Below are 23,468 nucleotides of genomic sequence, written 5' to 3'. Positions count from 1 at the left end.
GTGGACTGGGCGGTGCTGGGTGCGCGCAGCCGCTGTTCGCATCCAGATCCGTTCTCTGGCCAGTGACGTCTTTTTGAGGAAATGTAAGCGTCAGGGACCCAGACAGGAAGCAGCACAAGTCGGACGTCAAAATAAAAACACTCACGTCTCGCTGGCGTGATGTGCTTTCGGTTACAAAGCATTGTAGGGGAAACTGTTAAAGAGAGACAGGTAAACGAATGATTTAATGTTCTAAATTACTTTCACCAAAAACTGTGTTGCACTTAACACGTTTTATAGCATTATGATAAAAACACGCGAGTTTATTTTGAAATCGCAAACCGGAAGTTCTCCCCGATATGCTAAACACGACTTGACGTTGCTACAAACCAGAGAGAGCAGACACATTTTGTTATATCTCCGAGATCCCTCTGCCTGTTTTCGTAGCGGACACCCACACCGCGTCCACTCCCAGAGGCGACAGCAGGTGAGTTAAAACCCCAACGCGTTTAACTTCTGGTGTGACGCAGTTTAGTTCAGCTTGAACCGCGTCCGACTCTGTCTGAGTTACTGGTAACTTTTCAGTGTTGACCAAGAGTCGCACACTGGATAGGCCCACCTGAGGAAAGTGAAAGTAAAATAACGAAAGGCAAACCCAAAATAGGTATCTACGAGGTATTTTTTTACGGTGATATAGTGTTCCTCGAGCTAGTGTGACGCCACGACTTTAAAGAAGGTGATGTGTTCACTGTAGTGTCGTATAATAAGTTGCATGTGAACCTTAATATGTCGTATTATGTTCTAATGAATGTAGTGTTGTACTGACAACCCGTAGTGGTTATTCAGCAAGTCATTGTGTGAGGGCAGAAGTGGGCAACGGAGTGAACACTGCTCTCTATCATTTTAATAGAATTGACTTATCTTGTGACTTGCTGATTAGATACTTCCGGCTTGGAGGCTCGTTCTTCTGCTGCATGACACAGTCACTGATGATGTCAGTCAGCATTGACAGGTTGTGGTTTTTACCAAAGGACATTTTATTTATGTGTAGTTGATTCTCTGTTTTTTTGTTTGTTTGTTTTGTTTTTGGTTTTTTATTATCATTATTTTCCTATTATGAGAGAAAACCAATGACAAAGCGAAATTAGGTTTTGAGTCTTACATCCTTCTCTAACGTCCACTCAGAAGTTTCCAAATGAAACACACTGCTCAGACTAATGCAAACTGTGAAATCCGATGAACGCCGCAGCTGAATAATTGATTGTTACACATTAATGCTCATGTCTGTACACTGCGGGACCTTTCTCCACGGACAGGAACCTCTGTACTCACTTTCAGACCACAGGGCCATACACCACAGATGTGTGACTCATCAGAGAATGGACAGTTTAGGGTGGGGGGGCTTTGGGTCGGATCGATGAGGGGCTTCTGTGGATCATCCCACAGATACTTGAACAGTTTGGGATCTGGTGATTCTGGAGGGCCCGGTCAACGCCTTGTGCTGTTCTTCGTGTGTTTTTGTGTTGTTTTTGTGCGTGTGTCCGCGTCAGGTCGCATCCACATCCACGCGAACGCCAAAGTTTCCCAGCAGAACATGAATTGTCACGAGATGGTCAATGTTATTTACTTCTAATGTCGGTGGTCACAGTGTTATGCCTGATTTATGTTCCCTATACCATCAGGAGGAAGTCCCCCCCCCTTTTATTGCGTCCACACTGCAGGAACTGTAACCATATAGGGTCTTATTTTAAGGGTAACTTTTAGTTCCTATTTCAGGGCAGGTACTTTTTCAGCACTCAGGAAAGTATTGACATATATACAAAAGGTATTGCATTGCAAACAGATAGCGATTGCCGGATATTACGCAAGGTTGTACACAGTACAGAATAAGTAGTGAAATGGTGAGAGTCTTGAACCTTGAGGAGTAATAATACTGCACATAATACGAGTGTTCATTGTGGAGCCTGACGGCAGCAGGAAGGAAAGACCTTCTGTATCTTTCCTTCACACAGCGAGGGTGAAGCAGTCAATCACTTGAAGCTGCTCCTCAGTGCTGCTGTCAGGTCACCCTGCAGGGGGTGCTGCTCATTGTCCAGCGTGGATGACACTTTAGCCAGGACTCTCCTGTCACCCCCCCCCCCCCCTCACTGAGTCCAGGACCACGCCGTACAGAATGACTGATGCCACTACAGAGTCATAGAAGGTCTTCAGGAGTGTCCCCTTCACTCCAGAATACCTCAGTCTCCTCAGAAGGTAGAGCCTCCTCTGTCCCTTCTTGTGGCGAGTCCAGTCCATCTTGTTTTTGAGGTGAACACCCAGGTACTTGTAAGAGTCCACTTGCTCAGCGTCCATTCCCTGTATGTTTGCTGGTGAGGGAAGGCAAAAGGGCATCTGCGAAAGTCCACCACCATCCCCTTGGTTTTCCCGGTGTTGACCAGCAACTCTCCTACTCCTCGTCGCCATCGTCTCTGATGATGCCAACAACTGTGGGGTCGTCTGAGAACTTCTGAACCGTCAGAACACAACCGTCTGTGTCTGAAATCCGCTGTGTAAAGGGTGAAAAGGAAGGGGGCCGAGACAGTGCCCTGGGGGGCGCCCATGCTGCTGGTGAGCAGGGCAGACGCACAGTTCCTGGCTCTTACAAACTGAGGCAGTCCAGGATCCATTCAGACAGCTGGACTGACTGGATGGTGTTGAAAGCACTTGAGAAATCAAAAAAAGGGGATTCTCACAGTGCTGCTGGGCTTTTCCAGGAAGATAACAGCGTCCTCCACTCCAGCATTAGTACTGTGGGCAAACAGCACTGGGTCCATGGAGGGGCCCGCCTCAGAGCGGAGATGTCCCAGTATCAGTCTCTCCAGTGTCTTCCTCAGATGGGATGTTAGAGCCTGTAGCTGTCTGTGGCTGCTTAGGGTGTGATGTTTTAGTCGGTGGTACCACGCAGGACGTCTTCCAAATCAGTGGTGCCACGCTCGGCTCGAGGTTCAGGTTGAAGACTTGCTCCGTAACTCCACACAGTTCATCTGCATTGTAAAAATGTGTAAACATTGATAAGCACTAATGTTTCTTGTGGCACAGAACTAAGAGACAGTGCTTTTATTGCCATTATGTCACTCCAGTGCTTCGATTAGCATTTTTATGTAATGCTGACAGAAGTTAAATATCCACCATTTTTATTGGGGCTATTGTTGTTGCTTAGTGATCTTCATTACCGCCACCTATTGGACAGGATTAGAACACACTGTTGTATAGTCACAAACAAACGCTGACAGCGAAAGTTCAGCAAATATAAATCTTTCAGTCATTATGTAAAGAGTTGAAGTTTAGCGCCCCCTGTTGTTTGCTACTAAAAACCAAAACGTGATGCAGATGGATGCATATTATCATTTCAAACCATCTCTACAAAGCATATTTCCTGCTGTGTCTTTAAAAGTGATTTTTATAGACAAATGACAAACCGTTAACTGCTGTCTCTTTCCTCTCAGCATCATGGCGTCTGGAGGCCCCATGATGAACGGCGACATCTCTCGTTCTTCCAACCAGCCCGGCACGCTGGAGGAAACCATTCAGCAGATGAACATCCTCATCCAGGAGAACAGAGACCTCAAAGGTGAGAGCGGCCGCCTGGCGGACCGTTAATCATTTCCAATTATCGGGTCAAACGTCTGCGGACATTGCGTTCTCGATCGGCTCGGGGGGAAAGACGGCTGACCGCGTGTATTTAATCCCTCAGAGGCTCTACGCCAGACCAACCTGAGCATGAAGGAGCGTTTCGAGGGTCTGTCCGTGTGGCGTGAGAACCAGCGGAAAGAGCGGGAGTTCCTGGAGGGAAAGCTGCAGGACGCTCGGGATCGCATGGAAACGCTGACCCTCCAAAACCTGGACATGAGCAAGAGGCTGGAGGAGGCCGACAGGACAGGAGGGGCCTCGGGAGGATGGCAGGTGAGGGATCATAACTTCCTTGTGTTCATTTGTCCTAAATTCATGCTTATTTCAAATTGCGCTGCAACTAAAGTCACATTGTGCGTCAAACATTCAGAGCGGGGAGCTGGAGGCCCTGCGTTCCCAGGTCGCTCGCCTGCAGGCAGAGAAGAACGACCTGGTGGCCATGAACTCCGAGCTCCAGCTGAAGGCGGAGCAGGACTCGCGAGACGACTCGTTTATCGAAATCATCAAGGTGTCGGTAAGCAGCACTCATCTGATTATTGCACGATACGGGAAAGTGCAGTAGCACGTGTGGAAAAAGTCCGCTCTCTCTCTTCAGGATGGAGGCGTCGGCGGCATAAACGAGGTGTGCGGCGCCGAGCGCGGCAAACGTCCAGAGCTGAGCATGACGGCGTCCCGTCTGGACAGCGAGGACGTGACGGTCAGCCAGCTGCTGCAGTCCCTGAGGAACGAGACGCAGAAGGGAGAGAGGCTCCAGGCCGAGCTGCAGGCCTGTGCTGCCAGGTAGGGCAGCGTTCAATCCACGCCATTAAAAAAAAAAAAAAAAAAAAAATAGTTTACATTTTCTCTCATCTCTTGGGATGTGTGACCAACAGAATTAGACAGTTGGAACAAAGGAGTTGCGGCTTAGACGAATCAACACAGACAGCTGCGCCAGAGGCTGCCAAAGAGGATTCTGGGAAGCAGGATGAGGTATCGTAGTGTTAAATCCATAGAAAGGGAGCCGTGTTTGGTTTTATTTGTTTTCTGTTTCGTTTCTGACGCCTGTGAAAATATTTCAGGCGGCTTCGGAGGTGGAGAATCTCAAGGCTCAGATGAGGACGCTCTTCAAAGAGCTGCAGCAGGCCCAGAGCAAGCTGGATGAAGCAGAAGGCATGAAGAGGAACCTGCAGGACAGGTTGGGGCCACACACACACACACACACGCACACACACACACACACACACACACACTATCCAGAGTGTGATCTTTTATTCCAGTTCATCCGTTTAATCTGCTAACGCGCCGCGTTTTTTAGATGTCGGGAGGTGGAGCAGGACGTGGTCACCCTGAAGGCTCAGCTCCTGCAGAAGCAGGCCGTGCAGACGGAGAACGACCGTCTGAAGCTGCAGCTGGACAGCATGCAGGCCCAGAGCCTGATGGAGCAGAAGAAGACTGACGAGGAGAGGTCAGGACGCGCACGCTGTGACTTTTATTTATCATTCGTCAGTCGCGAATTTGATCTGAACCCCGTCCTCCGCCTCTCACAGGAACAACCTGGCACAACTGAAGGATGCATACACTAAGCTGTTCGAAGACTACAAGGAGCTCAAGGAGGAAAGGCTGAAGCGAGAGGTGACTATGGAGCAGCTTTTAAAATTCCTAAAAATTCGACGTGAGGCTTGGGTGTGTTTGACCTTAATTCCCCTGTGTGAGCCGCAGGCTCTGATGGTGGAGAAGGGGATGTTCGATGACCTGCAGATGCGCCTCACCGCTGCCGAGGAAGCCCTGGCCATTAAGCAGACCAAGATCGACGACATGAAGCAAGAAATATTCATGAAGGAGAAGGAGCTGGAGACAATATCCGTCTTCCAGGCTCAGGTGAGTGGGTGTATATGCAGGAGCACTTTCACTACTGTTTTTTGTTTGTTTGTTTAATTCTATAAAACGTGATTTTTGCAGCAGTATTTGTCATTACCATTTTTTTTTTCTTTGTACTCCCCGCAGGCCGAGGTCTACTCCTCAGACTTCTACGCCGAGCGAGCGGCGAGGGAGAAACTCCACGAGGAGAGGGAGCGTCTGGCTGCTCAGCTGGAGTATGTGAAGAAGCAGAACACCCAGCTGCAGGAGGAGATGGACTCTCTGGGCCGGTAAGCAGGCAATTGCAGGGCGGCTCCTGTGGGCCAAGAGAGAAAAAAAAGAAACGACACTTTTTTCTCTGCCCTTATGGTCGGAATGGGCTCACGCAGAAATAACTAAATTACCGTGATGCAGAACCGACGCTCGGCAACGAACGCCACTGGGAACATCTTCTCCAAGAGATTTAACAGATTAGCACGATATCCTCAGTTGAGGTATGTGAACCTCCTTATCGGTCCCTTCCTTTCTCCGCAGGCGTTCTCTGAATGAGATGCAGAAGAGACACGTGTCACCAGGAGGAAATCCACATGGAGCTGGTCCAAGCTTGGTTGGAAGAGGTATAAAACATTAAGTTTTGTAAGGTTAATTCTACACTGTATTCATCAGCTAGGTGCTAATGTTTAGGTGCTAATCCGTGTTTCCTTCATTCTCAGGTGCTGACTGGCAGCATCATGGGAATATTCCCGAGCACGCCTGTCCCAAGTGCAACGAGATCCTGCCGGACCTGGACTCCCTGCAGATCCACATCATGGACTGCATCAACTAGACCTCCGTCATCATAAGCCTTCACAACAGCAGCGGCTGCATCGGCACCTTAATCTGAGTCTTCCTCCGCTTCCACCCGTACCTCTTGTATACGTACCCTGAGACGACACTCCACAGATCCTTCACGAGATCAGTCACATTCATCCATGCGGTGCGAGCGTGCTGATTTTGGAAGATTTAGTATGCAATCTCTCGTGTGTTTGAAATCTGCTGAAAAACATTGGGAACAGTGTAGAAAATATTATATAATACTGCTGTTGTAGGTTCTAGGCCCCGTACCATCTGTGCAGAATGTTCCTCAGTCGCAGGACGAAGCGAGTCTGGAACAGTAACGCGGAGACTGCACGGACCTTTGGAGGATTCTTATTCCTGCTGTCTGCCTGTCATGGGCACATTAATTTATCAACCAAAGTTGAGCCTTTACAAGTTACATTTATCGCGAGGGTGCAGCATGTGGCTGCTGAAGGCGTGTTATGTTTTTTGAAAGTTTACTTTTCAAATTAATTGAAGTTCCTTCTGTATTTTACTCAGTGAAGATATTTTAGTTCATAATTGGGTTTTTGGTATTGGGAGGACGGCGCATGCACCCCGTGGGCACTTTAATATGAAGACATTTTATTTTGACTCTTTAGACGATACCAAGTGATTAAAACCTAATATAATCTTAATCAAGCTTCTACTGTGCTGCAGGAGGTTTCCTGTGGATTGTGTAACCGTTAGCTTGTAAAAGGTCTTCTGATTCTATGTTGTATTTCTGTGAAAGAAAATAAAAATATCTGCAAAGATTTGTCCTATTTGTTTCATCGATGATCTGCTTTAAACCTTTCTTAAGTCTGTTTCCATAAAACCATAAAAAGTTTGTCTTTGTGCAGTTTTGGTACCAGCGTGATAATTGATCGTTCCTTTGTTGGGGATAAAACTGAATTGATGATGGATAGATCAGGTATGTAATATCTCACCAGAAATGGTGTGAAGATGAAGCAGTGAGAGCAGTGAACGTTTTTCAACCTATTCATTTATTCATTTTTAAAAAGAAAAAAAAAAGTAGCTTCCTGGTCAGAGTGTTTACTATAATTTATTATAGAATGAAAATATGTGATTTTCAAATGCAGCTTGATCTTTGCTCAATGGGTTGGTAGAGTTTATTTCGAGACCTTTTGGCCTGCCTACTCTTCTCTAAGTCTAAGAAAATAACTCTTTTCCCCATCTTCACCACAGAGGAAGAGATAGCTGTCAGCATCAGGGCACTGATTATAGGCTCATGGCTTCCCTGCGCACAAATACTATAACAACAATAATTATCACTTCCAGTTTTTATATATTTTTATATTCTAAATATTAAACTCATAGTTATATTTGGTGCTAAGAAAGTTAGTCCTTAAATCTTACTCTAAAATAAAATCTGCCATATTAAAAACCTATTTTTTAGTTAGGCAAATCGTTGGGCACCTAACAGCATTTTGACAACACAACAGGGTCCTTCGTTTAGCGCCAGTTTAGATTTTCTCCCTCGCTCGGCGTTTGGGAGGTTAAAGCGGAACCTCACTGTACAATTTGTTTTTATTTTATTTAAAAAAATAAAATAAAAAATAAAGGAATGAGTTGTACGTAGCCACAAACAATGTCAGCTACTGGTCAGTAAGTCATATATTGAGAGGTTGTAGAATCTGTCAAAGTTGCATTAGCGCTAAGCAAGAGACGCAAAGCTGTGCCACCGGTGTCCGAGGTAAGTCATTGTCTTTGAGGGATTCAGAAATAAATACGGGGTGAGCAGTTTTTAAACACTCCTTCATATTCGCCACAGAAACAAACTATTAGCTTCTTGACATTTCTTCGGCGTGTTAAACTGCTTTTAAAGTTTAAATGAATGTGCTGAGCCAGGTCCCCACAGGCCGAATGAGATCCCTTTAATGCTTCACAGTACTGTCCATCATTAGCTTGTTATTGTGTCCTGACCTTTAACAATTATCACATTAATCTCAACTGTTCCATCCAAATATGATCATTTTGGAAGATACTAGAAGAAGTGGAAATTCTCTTTATGATGTTAGACACTGAAGCCCCCTCCTGTAAAACCCTTAATGTGTTTTTCCATTGTATGGACTTGCTCTATTCTTTTCCCCCCAGAGTTTTAAGGCAGTCATCCTTTTCATAGAACCAATTTTAAATACACAATTAGTTTATTTGTCATTTAGTTAATCTATGTACTCTGTTTCTTGTTCTGTAGATCATTTGATATCAGCACCTCTGTTTAAGTCTTTAAAATGGATGGTAAGTATTGTGAGATTTAAAATACGTCAGAATACAAATGTTTTTTGTAGCTCAAGATCCAAGAGTGTGTGTGTCTTTCTTTTTTTTTACGCAGGTGAGAATGACCTGGACATTTTGTTGGCGCTGTTGGCTGAGAATGAGGGGATTGGTGGTGAACCAGAAGGCAAGAAGCAGCAGCAGCAGCAGGAGGAGGCAGACGACTTGGACGACCTCTTTGATGAGGAAAATGGTGAAGAGGAGGAGTACAAAGATGGTATTGATGAGGAGCAGCGAAATGTACAAGCAGAGGACGAGGTGTCGAATCTCTTTGGGGATGTGGATGACATTGAAAATGACCAGGAGGACGCTGGAGGACAAGAAAGCAGAGGAGAGGCTTGCGAGGAAATGAACAGGTCACAAGTGGATTTACAAGGTTTGTGCCTTGAGCAGTTTCTTCTTAAATCAGCTTCTGGTTAATGCAAAATGTCGTTTAGTTCAGTTCCGCTTTGTTCGTTGGGTTTGTTTTCATCACGTGCTCCTTACGTCTTCAGAGGAGTTGAGGCGGATGCAGGACCAGATGAAAAAACTGCAGCAGCAGCTGGAGTCCAGCCAGAAGGTCTCAAAACCACCGTCCACTCCAGTCAGGGCTGCAGGAAGCTCGGCAAGCGCCAAACCGGCGACGCCCAAACCTGCACCAAACCGACAGATGACCTCCAGACTGACACAGGCCAAACCGGCCGCGGCCACAGCCACAGCCACAGCCACACCGAAGACCAAGATACAAGCAGGTTAACATGTTATAGACAAGTAGCTACAAACTTGAATGTCACCGTTTTATTTTAAACATTAAGTACAGAATAAATTGAAAAAGATGCTTCTGTTTCCTTCTTTTTTCTAACAGTAGCAAAGTCTTCATCCACTCCAGTCAGAGGAGAAAACCTGAAGCTCCAGGAGGCCTCTGACTTTTGCTCTCAGCTCAACAACGCCGACTCATTCAAACGCAAACCGAGACAAGCCCACCAACCCAAACCCAGCACATCAGCAGGTAACGTTAAACGTTTACTGAAACAAACCAGAATCAGAATTCAAAATTGATTTTCAAGTTCTGTGTTTATTCTATGTGGGTATTTTCCTCTCCTTATTAGAGAGAGGGCCGCTGGTGGAGATAAAGATCGGCAGCTCCTTCATGCCAGCAGAAAGCAGCAGCAGCAGCAGAGGTCCCGATCCTCTGCGCTCACCTCCAGCCTCCCAAAGCAGACCTGCACCTGCAGCATCAGCGGCACAACCCAAACCTGCTTCTCTTCCTCCTCTTCCTAAAGACGTGGCTGTTGAGAAATACTCCGGTCTACGGCTCAGGTCAGAACAGCTGAAGTGATGTGTTTTTTTTATGAGAGTCGTCTCTGAAAAATCAGATTTTAACTCTGTTTTTCACTTTTATTGATAAAATGATTAAGTCTGAGTTGGGGCTTTTTTCTTTTATTTCAGAAAACCGAGAGTTTCCTCCAGCGATATGGACCGGAAGATGGCTAACCGCCGCCTCATCCGCCTGTCACAGGTTCCGGAGCGAATGACTCGGGAGAAGCTGGAGGACAGCGACTGGGTGACGTTTGCAGTGCTGGTCAATAAGGCTACACCGCAAAGCAACTCCAGTGTAAGTCCATGCTCAAACCTCTGGCTCTGTCTGGAATCCTATTTTGTTCTGATGTATTAGAGAAGCATGAGTGTCAAACTAATAGCAAAGTGAATCCAATTATTTTTCGGTGCAAATATCAAAACAATGTGTGCAGGCATGTATTGAACTTTACGCTATTGGAGGTTTATTTTGAATATTTAATTATATTTGCTGGTGGCTATTAGAGCAATGTTGACAGATACCTTTCTCCCTGCAGGGTAAAACCTTCAGCATCTGGAAACTCAACGACCTCCACAACCTGGAAGTGTTTGTGTCTCTGCTCCTGTTCGGCGAAGTCCACAAAGAGCACTGGAAGACGGAGCCGGGCACCGTCATCGGACTCCTCAACCCGAACCCCATGAAGCAGAAAGACGGATACGACGGGGTGAGTGGACGGTCTGAAGTGAAAATATGAGCGGCCAGTGAATCATCAGAGGCTTGTTGTTGATCTCAGAAGCAGAGGAGAGCTTCGGTTTCATATTCAGTAATGTTCAGGATTTTCCCAGGGCGCTAGGACGTTTACAATTCCAGTAAAAACTTAAATACTAAATGAGAATTCTTCTTTAGTACCTTCCTCTTGAGGTTTAGCCGTTTCCAGCTTTCATAAAATGGATCGAAAGAGAACTAACACATCCGAGAGAGGAAGAAGAGTCCAAGATAGCTGCATGTCAGTTTAATTTGGGATCCTTAAATATATCTCTGTTATTCTCTAACAAGTAAAATCGCAAATGCTGCCAACTTTCGTCTTTTGTTGGTTTGGCTGCCGAAGCGTGTGCTAATTAAGTCAGAAAAAAGGCTGGCGGCCTGGGTGAAAATAGCCAGTAAGGTCTGCTGGTGTCAGGATCGCACAGCAATCTGAGATGTTAAAGAGGGAATGTGGTGGTGTTTGTGGTTGTTCCCGACTGCACTCGCTCTCACACAGACATGGGGCAGTTTGAGGATCGATCTCCTCTGCAGTCATGTCTAAATCTTACTGAAACTACTATAACACTTATGTTCATATCTAAAATAGGTTCTAATTCATATGACACAGATAATATTATGTGGTTGAGTCCCCCTCCAGAAAGTAACCGCCCGCGTTGACCATGTGCAGGTGAGCCTGACGGTGGATCACCCGCAGAAGGTGTTGCTGATGGGTGAAGCCCAAGACTACGGCACCTGTGTAGCCATGAAGAAGAACGGAGACCCCTGCTCTCAGATCGTTAACATGGTGGGTTCAGTTTCCGCTGCAACTCTTTGTTTTGCGCTCCTTACTCGTCCTTTCTTTCCCTAACCATTTGTTTTTCTTGTCCTCCAGTACGAGTGCCAGTACTGCCAGTATCACGTCAAGGCACAGTACAAAAAGATGAGCTCGAAGAGGGCTGAGCTGCAGTCGTCGTTTTCTGGAAAAGCCCCCAACAAGTTTAAGGGGAAAGGAGGCAGCCTGAAAGAGCGTCTCTGTCAGGATGGTTTCTACTACGGAGGCGTGTCCTCGGCTGCCTGCGCCGCTTCTCTGTGAGTCACGGTCGTTTTTAAATGGGTTAGGGGTCTTACAAATGTGTTTTTCCTTCCAAAGACATTAATATATACTTCTATAAACCTTCCCTTTAAACATGCGTTGTATCTAATGATAAGTAATCCGCTAATAATCAGGATGTCAGAACTTGTGTCACCTCCTAATGCTGGTGTCAAACAAAGATACTGCATAAGGTCCTAAGCGCCGTGGTGTCAACCCTGACCAGTTTGGATTCCTGTGCTAGCTAACTGCAACTTACAAAGCCAGGAACACGGTGTGGGTCTGGGCAGCATCCGAACTGCCTGACATTCTCAGTAACGGGTCTGTGCCTCGCAGAACTTCATCCAAACCGAACAAACCCACCCAGAAGACTCTGGACAAGCTGTTTGTGAAAGGCTCAGCTCAGCTCGTCGAACAGGCCAAGAGGATCGGTGAGGACTTCATCACAGCTCGTACACACACACACACAAATTTAGACTGCAGCCTGCTGGAAGTCTAATGTTAACAATAGGGCTTTCAAAATTAACATGTTAATGTAGATTATCCAACATTGTAAATAAGAAGTGGGCAGCTCTCCTCTTGGACAATGTCAACAAGTTAGTTTGTCTTAGTAGCTGCTTCAAGAGGAGTAACAGTGCCACATTAATGTTGTCTTGTCTTGAGGCTGTTTGCTTATGCTAAATGAAAACCGATTAATGTAGATTAAAAGAGAATGATATTTAATCGCGATTAATCGAAATTAATCTGCAGTAACCCTGTGATTAATCTGATCAAAACTTTTAATCATTTGACGGCACTAGTTAATAACTGATGGTGATATTGTATGATAGCAGTAAAACCTCACAGTTTGACTGTTGCATGTCAAGGGTTTATTCTTTACCTCTCTTTGATTCTGCTTTCTCTTTTATTTCTCCTTTTATGAAAAACAGCATTCATGTTTTTTTAGGCTGTCTGCAATAGATAAAGTTATTTGTGTGTAAATATGATGGAAGAAATCACTGATTGAACTCTAAACACAGAGAAGACTAAGTATTTTTTTCCCTTGTGTTCTTTTCAGCCATGCAGTCTGGTGAAGTTTCAGGTTGTTCAAATGAATTCAAGGACCTGCTGTCGATGCCAACACCTGGAGCTCTGCAGCTGAAGAAGCACCTGGGACAGGGCAGCAAAACAGGTGCACAGCCAAGAGATCTATATAGGAGTCTTGGAAAGTTAGCTTAGCTTTCCTTGTTCCTTTTTCTCCTCTATATATTAAGAATGAACATTATCTGAGATGTTTAATGGTTCGTTAACCTGTTCCCTGACTTCAGTTTCCAAAGAAGGAGCTGCGGTCCAGTCGATCTCAGCTTCAGATCTGCTGAAGCAGCAGAAACAGAGGCAACGGGAGCTTCTGGAGAGCCGGCGACGGAGGGCGGAGGAGATCCAGAATAGGGTGCTGCAGAACACAGGCGGCTCCAAACCAGCGGCGAGCGGAAGCGGCCTCATGTCCCCGAAAGCTGCCTCCGACGTCCCCAAGGCCACCCTAAGCCCCGCGACACCCCACACCCCGACCCTGGGCCGAGGTTTTTCCGAGGGTGACGACATCCTCTTCTTCGAGGACAAGCCGTCTCCCGCGCCCCCGCTCGCCCTGTCGGCCGCCAAGATGGCTGCTCTGAGGAAGCTGAAGGCCAAAGGGACGGGGCTCGAGAGGGAAGACCCCAACGCTGTGAAGAGGAAGAGGAATAACGGCAGCGAGATCAGCGCCCGGGTAGAGAAGAATCTGACCTCGCCCAACGGTACACACCTCACATTTCAAAATGATGCTCATACAGAATAATACATTTTTAGATTTAAAGTAAACATTGAAGAGATATTTAGCACTCTTATGTCCACGTTGTTATTTTCAAACTGGCATCTCAGCGCTTCTGTAGATCTCCATCCATGTAAAGGAGTGAGTGCTTGATTTGTTCAGTGAGATTCTTTGACTTACCTGCACAGGTGAATCGTCCACTGAAGGAGAGGAGCCGGCCCAGAAGAAGAAACGAGATCAACTCGCCTACATCGAGTCGGAGGAGTTTCAGAAGATCCTCAGTGCCAAATCGCGCCACGGGGCGATTCTTCAAGCGGTATGACAACGGGAGGACGTTTAAATTAGCAGCTGTCAGAGCAGATCTTAGCTGCATGTCTATATATGAAACACTGCAAAGTGTGTGAGAGTTTTCTCTCTTTCAGGCTGAGTACCAGCTGCAGGAGCAGTACTTCAATGCTCTGGTGAAGAAGGAGCAGATGGAAGAGAAGATGAATTCCATCAAAGAGATGAAATGTCGAGCTGTCAGCTGTAAGAAGGTACTGAGACAAGTGTTATGTATATGTCTAAACTAAATGAAGAAAATTAGTAGCTGGACAAGAAAAAACGTTGTTTCCAACTGCTTCCAGTGTAATTACACCTACTTCAAGCCGGCGGATCGCTGTGTGGAAGAGAATCATGGTCTAAGGTGGCACGACGCGGTGAAACGTTTCTTCAAATGTCCCTGTGGACAGAGAGCCATCGCTCTGGACAGACTACCACACAAACACTGCAGGTGAGTCCTCTCTTCTTCTTCTTCTTCCTTTATTGACTGAAAAGGGAACAACTAATGTTGTTTTGTCATTGCAGCAACTGCGGTCTGTTTAAATGGCAACGTGACGGAATGCTGAAGGTAAAAAGTCTCCTCTTCATAGATGCTCTCTTATATAAACAATCACATTGCTGCGGGAGACCTGATGTCGCTCTTTACGTTTTATTGCAGGAAAAATCGGGACCAAAAATCGCCGGCGAGCTTCTCCAGCCTCGAGGAGAGGAGCACGCCAAGTTCCTCGGCAGCATGAAGTGACGTCCAGACGTTTAGGAAACATGTATTTAGATTTTTATGTTTGTAATTTAAGGGTTTTGAGGCATTTTTTATTTAGTTAGTTAGTTATCAATTATGTTTTTAACGTCTGTTTCTTGTGGATTATAACGATATAAATGTCTGTGAGGATTTTGCTGGAAATTGGTTATTAAAGCGATAATTTGCGACGTCTCACGTCAAAAGTTTCCGCTGTACTGATGTAAAGCAGAGCAGGTTCTGGAAATGATTAACTGTATATGCATCAGAGTTGAAATAACTCAGCAGGATTTCTACATTTTGTGACTAAATGGAGACGGAAGAGAAACAAACGCGGCTGAATTCTGTGTAGCTGTTACAGTTTTAGGCTGCAAACATTTAAGATTTACTGAGACGTTTCAAATACTTCTTCAGTAACAGTACTGTTGCTCAGTTTTCAGATGATAAAATATGTTCAACCCAAAATCCAAAGATGGTGTCACAGTGTTGCCATATGACCTGAATAAAAATTAGATTTTTATCAGCTACTGGCGAGAACTTTAGAGCTTGATCCAGCATGTAATATGAGACAGACAGAAACCATAACTCCACTGCTGAACGATCCCACCCAAATACCGTCCTCTGTGTTGGGATCATAAGACACTAAAGGTATTATTTCTGTGACGGCATGTATGTGGTTGACAGGGGCTGATCCACTCTCCTGTATCAGCACACAAACGTCTATAAGCCTATGAGCCAATCCACACGTCCCCGAAAAGCTAAAGTCTGCGGTGGAATCGGAGCGTAAAGATAAAATAAGGTTGGGTTTGAAGCCTTGTGATTAGCAAGCGCAGAGTGTCGTGCCACATCGCTTTCAGGGTTTAATTTGCACTCATTATACTGCTGCTGTTTTTCCCTCTCGCTTCCTTCTTCTGTCTCCTGGCTGCCCGGCTTGTGTCTAATATTTCCACCGTGGAATGTGGGATTCATTTCAGCCTAATGACTTCTGCAGCTCACCTCATCTTCGCTTTTATTGCGCTCCAGGTCCCTCCCTTTCCTTTTAAATTCTTCAAATACCCGACCAGATGCACTCGTGAGTTCGTCTGAGACTCGTCCCCGTTGTGATCTGAAGCAAGAATTAAAGCGACAGCTTTTTCTGGCTTAACTGTGTATATAAACGGTAGTTTTATTGCTGGTTATACAGTACCTCACTATGAAAAGGCAACAGTGTGTAGCTTGTATGTACATACAATATCAAAAACTCAGTAAAAGCAAAATACAAAAACTGCACTTTGAATTTCACTTTACATTTTCACATGGACACACATCTTGAATGGTTTAGGCTGTATAAAAATAAAAGAAGAGCTTGTATCTTGTAGATTGATATGGGACAAATAGAGAAAAACTTTAGCGAGTACGGTCACTTTTGGTACAAGGTAAATTACTGAGGGCAGATGTAGCCCCAATCTCCATGGGACAGAGCTCAGTGGTACCAGTAGTAGCGAGGGTAGAGGCCATCGTAATGATACTCTCTCATCTGCTCAGTGGTCTCCCTCGATCTCTCGTTTACCTCTGTGAATAAAGAAAACGAAACCACTCAAGTTAAAGCAGCAATAATCAATCATTTCGTGAGTGTATTTGAAAAAGTTCCGCTCGTAGCAAACAAACCCACAGAGAATTAGTATGCGACTGTGAAGAATTCTGTAATGTCCAAATTTTAGTTTTCCGATATTTTTGATTGAATCTCTAGGCTCTCATCTCATTTTTGGCCTAAAACAGGCAAATGTTTACGACATAAAGATGTAGGTGCAGATGAACTCGCAACCTTTTGAGGTTTTGGAACTACTAAAGTGTAAGATGCCGACGCGATTCATGAGAGGCCAGCTCTGTATGATGGTTTGTAACTCGTCCGACCTCCACAGCCGTCCAGATGGCAATGGTTCTCCAAGTTTCCCCTTTGATTGAGGACTAGTTATTTGATGTTGGACTGGTGTGTTGTGGCATAAAAGTGATGAATGTTTTTATGGAAGGTGCTCTGATGCATAGCATAGTTTACTTAAAGGTGGTCAAAGAGTAAAAACTGCTGTACTTAAGTCTGATATTCATTATTCTAATCTGCACTTGGTGAATCCAAAGACACATTTGTCAATGAACTACATGCGAAATGGTGTTGCTAGCACCCACTCTTAAAATTCTTCCAACTTGAATCCGAATGGAGCACAAAGTGCAAAATGTTCCAGAGACTGTGTTCGGTTGTAAATTGACCTGGCAGAGATCTTTTTGTTTTCCTATAAAAAGTCATCGACCTAAACTGCCCGAAACATTGTGTGTCCTTCATTGAAAACACCAAACACATCTTTATGGTCAGCAGTTCTTAGTTTAGAAACAGAGACTGGAAGAATATCACAGCTGAGCGGCGACCACACGGAAGATTGTCAGCTATGGGTCGACCGCAAATGGAGACCTTGATTTGGTGTGGATTCTCAGCCACCTCTGCTGTGGTCCGGAGGCTCGTGGATGCCGGGAGCTTCATTCAAGTGCTAAAACTCCATCCCGCAGTGTGCTGTCTGTTGAACCCTCTGACAATGACTAACACTCAAATAAATGTCAGGTATTCCGTAAGATCGTCTCACTTAGGTTAGCCCCTCACATCTTGACCTAGCCTGTGTTTACTGCTGGGTTCAGTGTGTCCTAGCTGAGTGTAATTATAAATGTTTCTATTTTAAGCTCAATGTGGAATTGATGGAGGAATACTTCCTCCCTTTCTGATATTTTTCAGGAATTTTTAGGCAATCCTAAGGATCACAGACGATAGGCAAGCGCTTGTTGGAAACCAGCTGAATCCAGGTCTTACCATCACGGTCCTCCTCAACGTAGTTCTCGTACTCGCTCCTTTGCTCCTCATTGTAGTCCCTCCTTCGCTTGTCGGCTGCCAACCTCACCCTCTGCTCAGCTATTGGTGGGAAGGGGGAGAGAAAGGAGAGAGGTAAGACCTTAGGGTATCTTAGGGTATGTACCTAGGATTTGGTGGTTGACTTCTGTAAGCAAGTTAGGTCGTCAAAGTGTTGCTTGATTTGTGTAACACGTGTGATGCCACCTTGAAGTCTTACTTAATATGTGATTTCCAGCCCTTAAAAGCCCAAGCTAATAGAAGTCTCTCAAATCAACTGGTTTTAGCCCTTTTCCATGTGGGCTATTTCATGGAGTTCTGTCGTTTTAAATGCTAATGAGCTGTTGTTGCCCACACCCCATTCTGAACCCTCACGACGCCTTGAACCTGGATCGTGGCTCATTTGGACACGCTTTTTTTGACTGATTGAACAACAACAATTTTCTCACTGTTTTTTCAGTAGCACCGAGATCGGAAAGTAGCTCATGGCATATTCAACAAGCAAGAAATGGCCAGACTGACATTCTGGTTTTCATTAAGTCTGAGTGGCTATTGTGTCTAGGCTAACAACAGCTAGAGCTAGAGCTAATGGCCTATTACGTATTGAGACTGTGAACTCACTTTACTGTCATCTCACACATATACATACAACGGGCAGACAAATGAGAGGACTGGGGCATTGGGTGGTTGGGGTTGGCAGGCCACGGCATGCCACTAGAATAAAATGGCATATAACTACAATATTGGGGCATATTATCACTATATGCCATTGCATGCCATAAGTCACTTTTTGCGCGAAGCATCCCTCACATTTTGGGTCTCTTGACACTTTGGGGACACTAACTTGTGTTCAATGAAAACAGTGAAATGGTGGATTTTGCATAATATTTCCCATAAGATCCCTGTTGAACTGGGTTTACAAAACTATATTGGTAAGATTCGGATTACTACTTTGAATTAATACTGAATAATACTTTAAAATCTGGATTAACATCTAATATACTGAGTGGATTGTGTTTGACTTTCTTGAAAACCAGACAACTGCACTCACACAGGTACAGGGCAGCCTCTGTGGACATTACCACTCTGTCAGTGTTTTTCTTTCAGCTTTACCTGAATTTCAGTAAACATGTCACGTAACAACATTTTATGTTAACACATAGACCCGCATCCACGTAACATAACAAGCTTCTTTCCACCCCGACAGGGCCAGTGATTTGAAGCGTGGCCGTTCACACCCAGCTTCACACTGACTTCATTTTGCATTAACTTGCTTACCCAATTCTGGGTACATTTTGTTGTACCATTCAAACTCAAAGATCTCAAAGTTCTCCTGCCAGGACCTGTTTTATTAATTAAAGTAATTTTAAAGTAATTTAACTAAAAAAACATAGAGGTGGACTGTCCCTCTTCTAACTGTTTGTTAATTAGCTGTGTCAACATTCATCAGTGGCAGTGGCAGTTTGTGTGCTTACACCTAACAAGCAGATATTACTGCTTGATTGGTTGCCATATGAGCTTGCGTTAATAGTTTCGTTTTAATGCCAATTTGAAAACAAACTAAATTTTCTTAGATTGCATTATCTGAGAACGTCCTCAGCTTCTGCAGGCATCCCAGAAAGGAGTTACGTTCTCAAACAGTGATCGGTCCGCGAGCACCTTAATTATATGAACTCCACAGCTCACCACAAAGTCTGCAGAGTGTCTGAGAGGTAGCATCACAAGAACTGTGTAGAGAAATGTATAAAGGGGGAAATCTTCAGAATGTCCTGGCAACGAGAGAACTGCTCTCAAGTCGGGTTGTGCAATCATCCAACATCTGTTCGAAAAATTGCATATACGTGATTTGTGTGCCTTTTGAGTAATGGTTAAGACGGGGATAGTATTTTCTTATGGAATTTTCTTCTATCTTAGCATCCGTCTGAATAGAACTCTTTGCTTTGCTTTTCTCTCAGCTGCCTCAGGTTCTCGTGGACCGACAAGGGACATCATCAAAGTTTTCCCCCACAATGTTTGTGCTCTGGAGGCCTGCTCAGGTGCACGCATGCTTCTCTGATGTGGTCTCCATTGGGAGAAGGGTTAAGCTGACAAAGACACGCTTAAAGGAGAAGCTGGAAAATCACCGCTCTCAGTTGTGTTTTGCCATGTTTCGCTCATTTGCCAAAGGACCTCACGGGTCTGATCAGTCGATAAAAGAAATTTTGGATTTTGGAGATTCGGGCGTCTTTCCTCTGTGTTGCTTTCAAGGTACGTCCCTTATCCAGCGATGCTGGCAGTGGAAGAATGAGTTTATTGTTGTGAGAGGCTCTGAGAGGGAGAGCCTGCTCCACAGTACCCTGTGACTCCTTCTGCTGCCTCCAGCTTGTGTGTGTGTGTGTGTGGGTGGGTGTAAGGCTCACACTTAAAAGCTGCTACTGTATAGAACAACACCTGCTGGAGCTTAAACTGCTCTGCTGAGCTCTCACAGCTTGCAGTCAAAACAAGCCTCTTCTGAGTCCAAACCAATAAACCAGCATTATAGAAGGCTGTCCACAGTGTGGCCGCATCAACGCTCCGGGAAGTATATGAAACACCAAATATAAATAAACATCACCCATTTCCTAACCACACACCCGCCGCTCTGTTTATCATCCCGCTGGTTAAACTACCAGAATCACGCTAGGCAAGCCTTCAACTTTCACAGAATTTGGATCAGATCTCACACGTTTCGTTGAGCTGATACTCTAAACTATGACTGTTGCTTTCAGATGGACGTGCTAACCAGAGGGCAAAGGTACCTAGGAACTCGGCGTAGTATCGTGGCGAGCGGCGGCTGCGGCGTTTGAAGAAGTTTGAGGCGTCCGACTCGGGCATGAACACCTGCGGGGCTGCACCTGAAGATCATAGGGGGCAAGGTCAGGAACACATAAGGAGGACACGCCAAAGCTGCACTGAACAGCTAAAAGGGTTAAAAAATAGGCATCACCTTTAGCATCAGCTGGTTTGGAGCCATCCCGCACTGCAGCACTTTTCACCACACTGGAAACTACGGGAGAGAGGCGGAACTATTATTTGTCCTCTTTGCTAAGGAAAGCTGTGGAAAGTTGCACCTTATTATCACCATATGTTCTATAAAGACGTTCTTCTGTTTCTATTAGTTTAGAGAAATTATGCCTCGAAAATCTCATGAAAGAACATCTGTTCTCAATAATCCATAAAAGGTTTCTATGTGTCACTTTAAGAAGAATTAAAGTGACATTTAAAAGGCAGAATTAAAATAGCCACAACAACCATCCACAATTATTGAAAACCAGAGGATGTGGAGCCTAATTTCACTACTCTCCATGGATCTTAAACAATGAATTTTTCAGCTGAGCCTTTGAACCCAGAGGTGACTAAGAGAGCACTTGACAGGGGAATAATACTAACAAAAGCAGATCTATTATAGGAGATCTGCTTATTTGCAGAACCAGTGAATGTGACTTTGCTTAGAAAAGTGTTTAAATTTGCAAATTTGTCATTTTTGATTCCAATTCGGTGCAGCTCACTTCAAATTTGTGTTATTGCTGTTAAAATCTGTGCCACCGTCCATTACTCACGGTTGATTTGGATTTCTTTAGCGTTTGTGAGTTGTCTTAAAGACGACTGGATGCCAACGATTGAAATCGCAGCTATTGTTCCAGTCGCTGAAGTCAGGAAAACACATTCTCTTGGCTCAGACTGCCGAACAAATTGTACTTACTTGTCTGACAATTGTCAAAGCACTACTTGAAACTTTGATGAATATGTGGATCCCTATAATTGTACATTAATTGGCCCTATCAAACCAGATTGAACAATCCAAGGAATTGTCTAATTTACAAATTCACATCTGCACTATTATTTATCTACTATTATCCAGAATATTTCCTATAACTACATATCTATTCTGCTCATCCCCTCTGAAGATGTTGAATCGTGGTACTCACAGGTGAAGATGAGCAGGGCAGTGAGCAGAGACAGGACGAGTCCTCGGGTCCAGGACATCTTGACTGAGAAAAGGACAAAGCTCTGCGGGACTCGACAGTGCACCTAGCAGAGCTCAACTGAGAGAGGAGACGAAGATGAGGGAGGTGAGGTCAAGGGGGAAGGTGGGGTGAGGCAGGGAGGGAGGAATGAAGTGGGAGGAGAAAAGGGGGGAGAAGAAGGCACGGGGAGGAGAAGGGAAGCTGCTGGAATTTCAAATTGGACAGGGAAGGGGAGATGTCAAAAAATGCAAGGAGTGATGAGCTGAGTGGAAATAGAGAGCAATCAAAAGAAGTGAAATGGAAACCAAGCAGAATTTTGCCCATACATGGTCCCTTTAGGGTATAGGTCTTCAACAGGGGGTCCGCGACCCCTAGGGGGTTCACTGAAGTACTGCAGGGGGGTCGCAAAATCTTTGATTGATTAGACATTATATATTTATATATGTGTGTGTGTGTATTTTTATTTCCCATTCACATGTTTGAAATTAAAAAAATTAATATTTGAACCGGTATATTATTCGAATAACTTAATACTGAATGCAAAATGATAATAATAATGTACATTTATAAATAGCACCAGACAGTTTTAAATAGAAGATACGGTATATAACAGGTCGGGGGTCCCTACTTAATCTCCCCATCAGTTTGGGGGTCCTTAATAACATCTATGCCCCCTGCTCTAGGGCCTATTTTTAGGGAGTACAGAATTGCATTCAATTGTTACGCAGATGACACACAGCTTTACTTGGCACTGAAAAACAAATAAAAACAAGACCTTAAACTTTCTTCATTGAGAGTAAAATTGTAGTCACGGTATTTGGACCTAGCGGTGTTATCGAGGCTTCTCGCATGCACGTCACTTTGGTTAGCTTTTGCTGTTTTTACAACAGTGAACAATGTAAAGCAGACTACTGAGACTGACTTGTCATGAAAACCAACAGAAAATTGGTTCTAAGCTGTATCGGTGGTTCTTCAGTCCTCTTTTACACAGTGACACTGGGTTTCTGTGGATCTATGCTGTGCCGTTTTAGATTTGGATTAGTACGCACATGGGGGCCGTACTGCTTGTTTCTGGCCTCCTTATGCTTGGCGTGAAGATAATTCTTCATGACTCTGGCTGTGTGTTCAAGGTTGCCATGCTGCAGAATGAATTTGGTGGACGAGAACCATTACTGAACCACCTGGAACTTTTGTACCATATATAATCCATCATAAATCAATGGCATCAATTTTTAAGTTTACTTATGCTGTTATTTTTTAAACTTTTACTGTTAAACTTGGTAAAGCGATCATTTTATGTCAGTGAAAGTTCAGCCTCTTCAGTGAAATATTTGCTTTTAGTATGTTATACCTGGTGCTAGGTGTAAGTGTTATCGCTTTTGTAGTGTTTAATTTCAGGAACTAGCTGCCTGCTGTGACTAGAAACCTGAAGCACAGAGGTCGATCACCAAAACAATGAGCCTAAAGACGCTAAATCGCTCCATGAAGCTGTAAGGAAGTGTCGATACAGATTGAAAGGTATTGTACCCAAGTAGATAGGCACAGTATAATAATAATATCATAAGATGTTGGAATTAAGCTGCAGCCTGCCACAGGAAAGCCTGAACACTTTGTTCTTCTGTTTCTAATTCTAAGTGAGCATCAGGATGGAATTAAACCCGAGGTAACGGTGGCTGCTCTTCTGATGTTGTGGCTGCTGCGAATTATTACACATGTAAGTACACCAGCAGACAGAACCATAAGAAGTAAGCAGCTTCTTTGCATTTCTTCACGCTTTGTGGGTTATCTGAGTAGTTAAGCGGCTGCTAATGTCTTGTCTTCTACATTTTATTTTTTATCAGAGGTTAAATATAGAGTTTTGAAGTAGGTGGGACACACTGCAGTTTGAAGACAAAATACTCTTTTCTTTAGTATGTATAATGAATGGCACATTGTGTATATGCAACATGTATAGGCAACATGTTGTCGCCGCACCAAACCCCTTCATTATGATTCCTGGCATGAATGATCTCCAGGTTTGGGATGCACACCGCATCCCACTAAC

General features: G+C 44.5%; 3 protein-coding genes across 4 annotated transcripts; 2 read left to right on the top strand and 1 right to left on the bottom strand.

The window, feature by feature from the left end:
• The first annotated feature begins 313 nt into the window (after positions 1 to 313).
• On the top strand, positions 314 to 7,094 carry optn (optineurin). The gene is made up of 13 exons (XM_047575103.1): positions 314 to 466; positions 3,465 to 3,589; positions 3,713 to 3,921; positions 4,019 to 4,162; positions 4,244 to 4,428; positions 4,521 to 4,617; positions 4,707 to 4,822; positions 4,943 to 5,092; positions 5,175 to 5,259; positions 5,347 to 5,505; positions 5,632 to 5,774; positions 6,019 to 6,101; positions 6,198 to 7,094. The coding sequence occupies exons 2-13, from the start codon at positions 3,469 to 3,471 to the stop codon at positions 6,308 to 6,310; spliced, it is 1,605 nt and encodes a 534-aa protein (XP_047431059.1). The 5' UTR covers positions 314 to 466; positions 3,465 to 3,468; the 3' UTR covers positions 6,311 to 7,094.
• Positions 7,095 to 7,792: 698 nt separating this feature from the next.
• Positions 7,793 to 14,775, top strand: mcm10 (minichromosome maintenance 10 replication initiation factor). Of its 2 annotated transcripts, none has more exons than XM_047575102.1 (18): positions 7,793 to 8,035; positions 8,537 to 8,580; positions 8,675 to 8,992; positions 9,111 to 9,347; positions 9,464 to 9,604; positions 9,705 to 9,915; positions 10,045 to 10,210; positions 10,449 to 10,616; positions 11,325 to 11,441; positions 11,529 to 11,725; positions 12,063 to 12,157; positions 12,784 to 12,897; positions 13,034 to 13,498; positions 13,701 to 13,828; positions 13,935 to 14,048; positions 14,139 to 14,284; positions 14,359 to 14,401; positions 14,492 to 14,775. In XM_047575102.1, the coding sequence occupies exons 2-18, from the start codon at positions 8,574 to 8,576 to the stop codon at positions 14,573 to 14,575; spliced, it is 2,751 nt and encodes a 916-aa protein (XP_047431058.1). In that variant the 5' UTR covers positions 7,793 to 8,035; positions 8,537 to 8,573; the 3' UTR covers positions 14,576 to 14,775. The 2 variants fall into 2 exon arrangements, with proteins under 2 accessions (XP_047431058.1, XP_047431057.1); XM_047575101.1 differs by having other exon boundaries at positions 9,461 to 9,604.
• A 934-nt stretch (positions 14,776 to 15,709) lies between these two features.
• ucmaa (upper zone of growth plate and cartilage matrix associated a) lies at positions 15,710 to 21,552 on the bottom strand. Its single transcript, XM_047575107.1, has 5 exons — positions 21,386 to 21,552; positions 20,404 to 20,463; positions 20,216 to 20,311; positions 17,403 to 17,501; positions 15,710 to 16,120 (listed from the first exon to the last, which is right to left on the bottom strand). The coding sequence occupies exons 1-5, from the start codon at positions 21,441 to 21,443 to the stop codon at positions 16,032 to 16,034; spliced, it is 402 nt and encodes a 133-aa protein (XP_047431063.1). The 5' UTR covers positions 21,444 to 21,552; the 3' UTR covers positions 15,710 to 16,031.
• Between the last annotated feature and the right edge of the window lie 1,916 nt (positions 21,553 to 23,468).

The sequence above is a fragment of the Mugil cephalus genome, chromosome 22, assembly GCF_022458985.1.
Source record: "Mugil cephalus isolate CIBA_MC_2020 chromosome 22, CIBA_Mcephalus_1.1, whole genome shotgun sequence".
Lineage (NCBI taxonomy): Eukaryota > Metazoa > Chordata > Actinopteri > Mugiliformes > Mugilidae > Mugil > Mugil cephalus.
This window is presented reverse-complemented; position numbering and strand designations above follow the sequence as displayed.

Coding starts and splice junctions, on each gene's coding strand:
- optn (XM_047575103.1), top strand. CDS start 3,469: ATGGCGTCTGGAGGCCCCATGATGAACGGCGACATCTCTCGTTCTTCC. Junction 3,590..3,712: donor GGAGAACAGAGACCTCAAAG/GTGAGAGCGGCC, acceptor TTAATCCCTCAG/AGGCTCTACGCCAGACCAAC. Junction 4,823..4,942: donor AAGAGGAACCTGCAGGACAG/GTTGGGGCCACA, acceptor CGCGTTTTTTAG/ATGTCGGGAGGTGGAGCAGG.
- mcm10 (XM_047575101.1), top strand. Junction 11,726..12,062: donor GCTGCCTGCGCCGCTTCTCT/GTGAGTCACGGT, acceptor TGTGCCTCGCAG/AACTTCATCCAAACCGAACA. Junction 14,402..14,491: donor AACGTGACGGAATGCTGAAG/GTAAAAAGTCTC, acceptor GTTTTATTGCAG/GAAAAATCGGGACCAAAAAT.
- ucmaa (XM_047575107.1), bottom strand. CDS start 21,443: ATGTCCTGGACCCGAGGACTCGTCCTGTCTCTGCTCACTGCCCTGCTC. Junction 20,464..21,385: donor TGCCCTGCTCATCTTCACCT/GTGAGTACCACG, acceptor TCTCTCCCGTAG/TTTCCAGTGTGGTGAAAAGT. Junction 16,121..17,402: donor CGTTGAGGAGGACCGTGATG/GTAAGACCTGGA, acceptor CTTTATTCACAG/AGGTAAACGAGAGATCGAGG.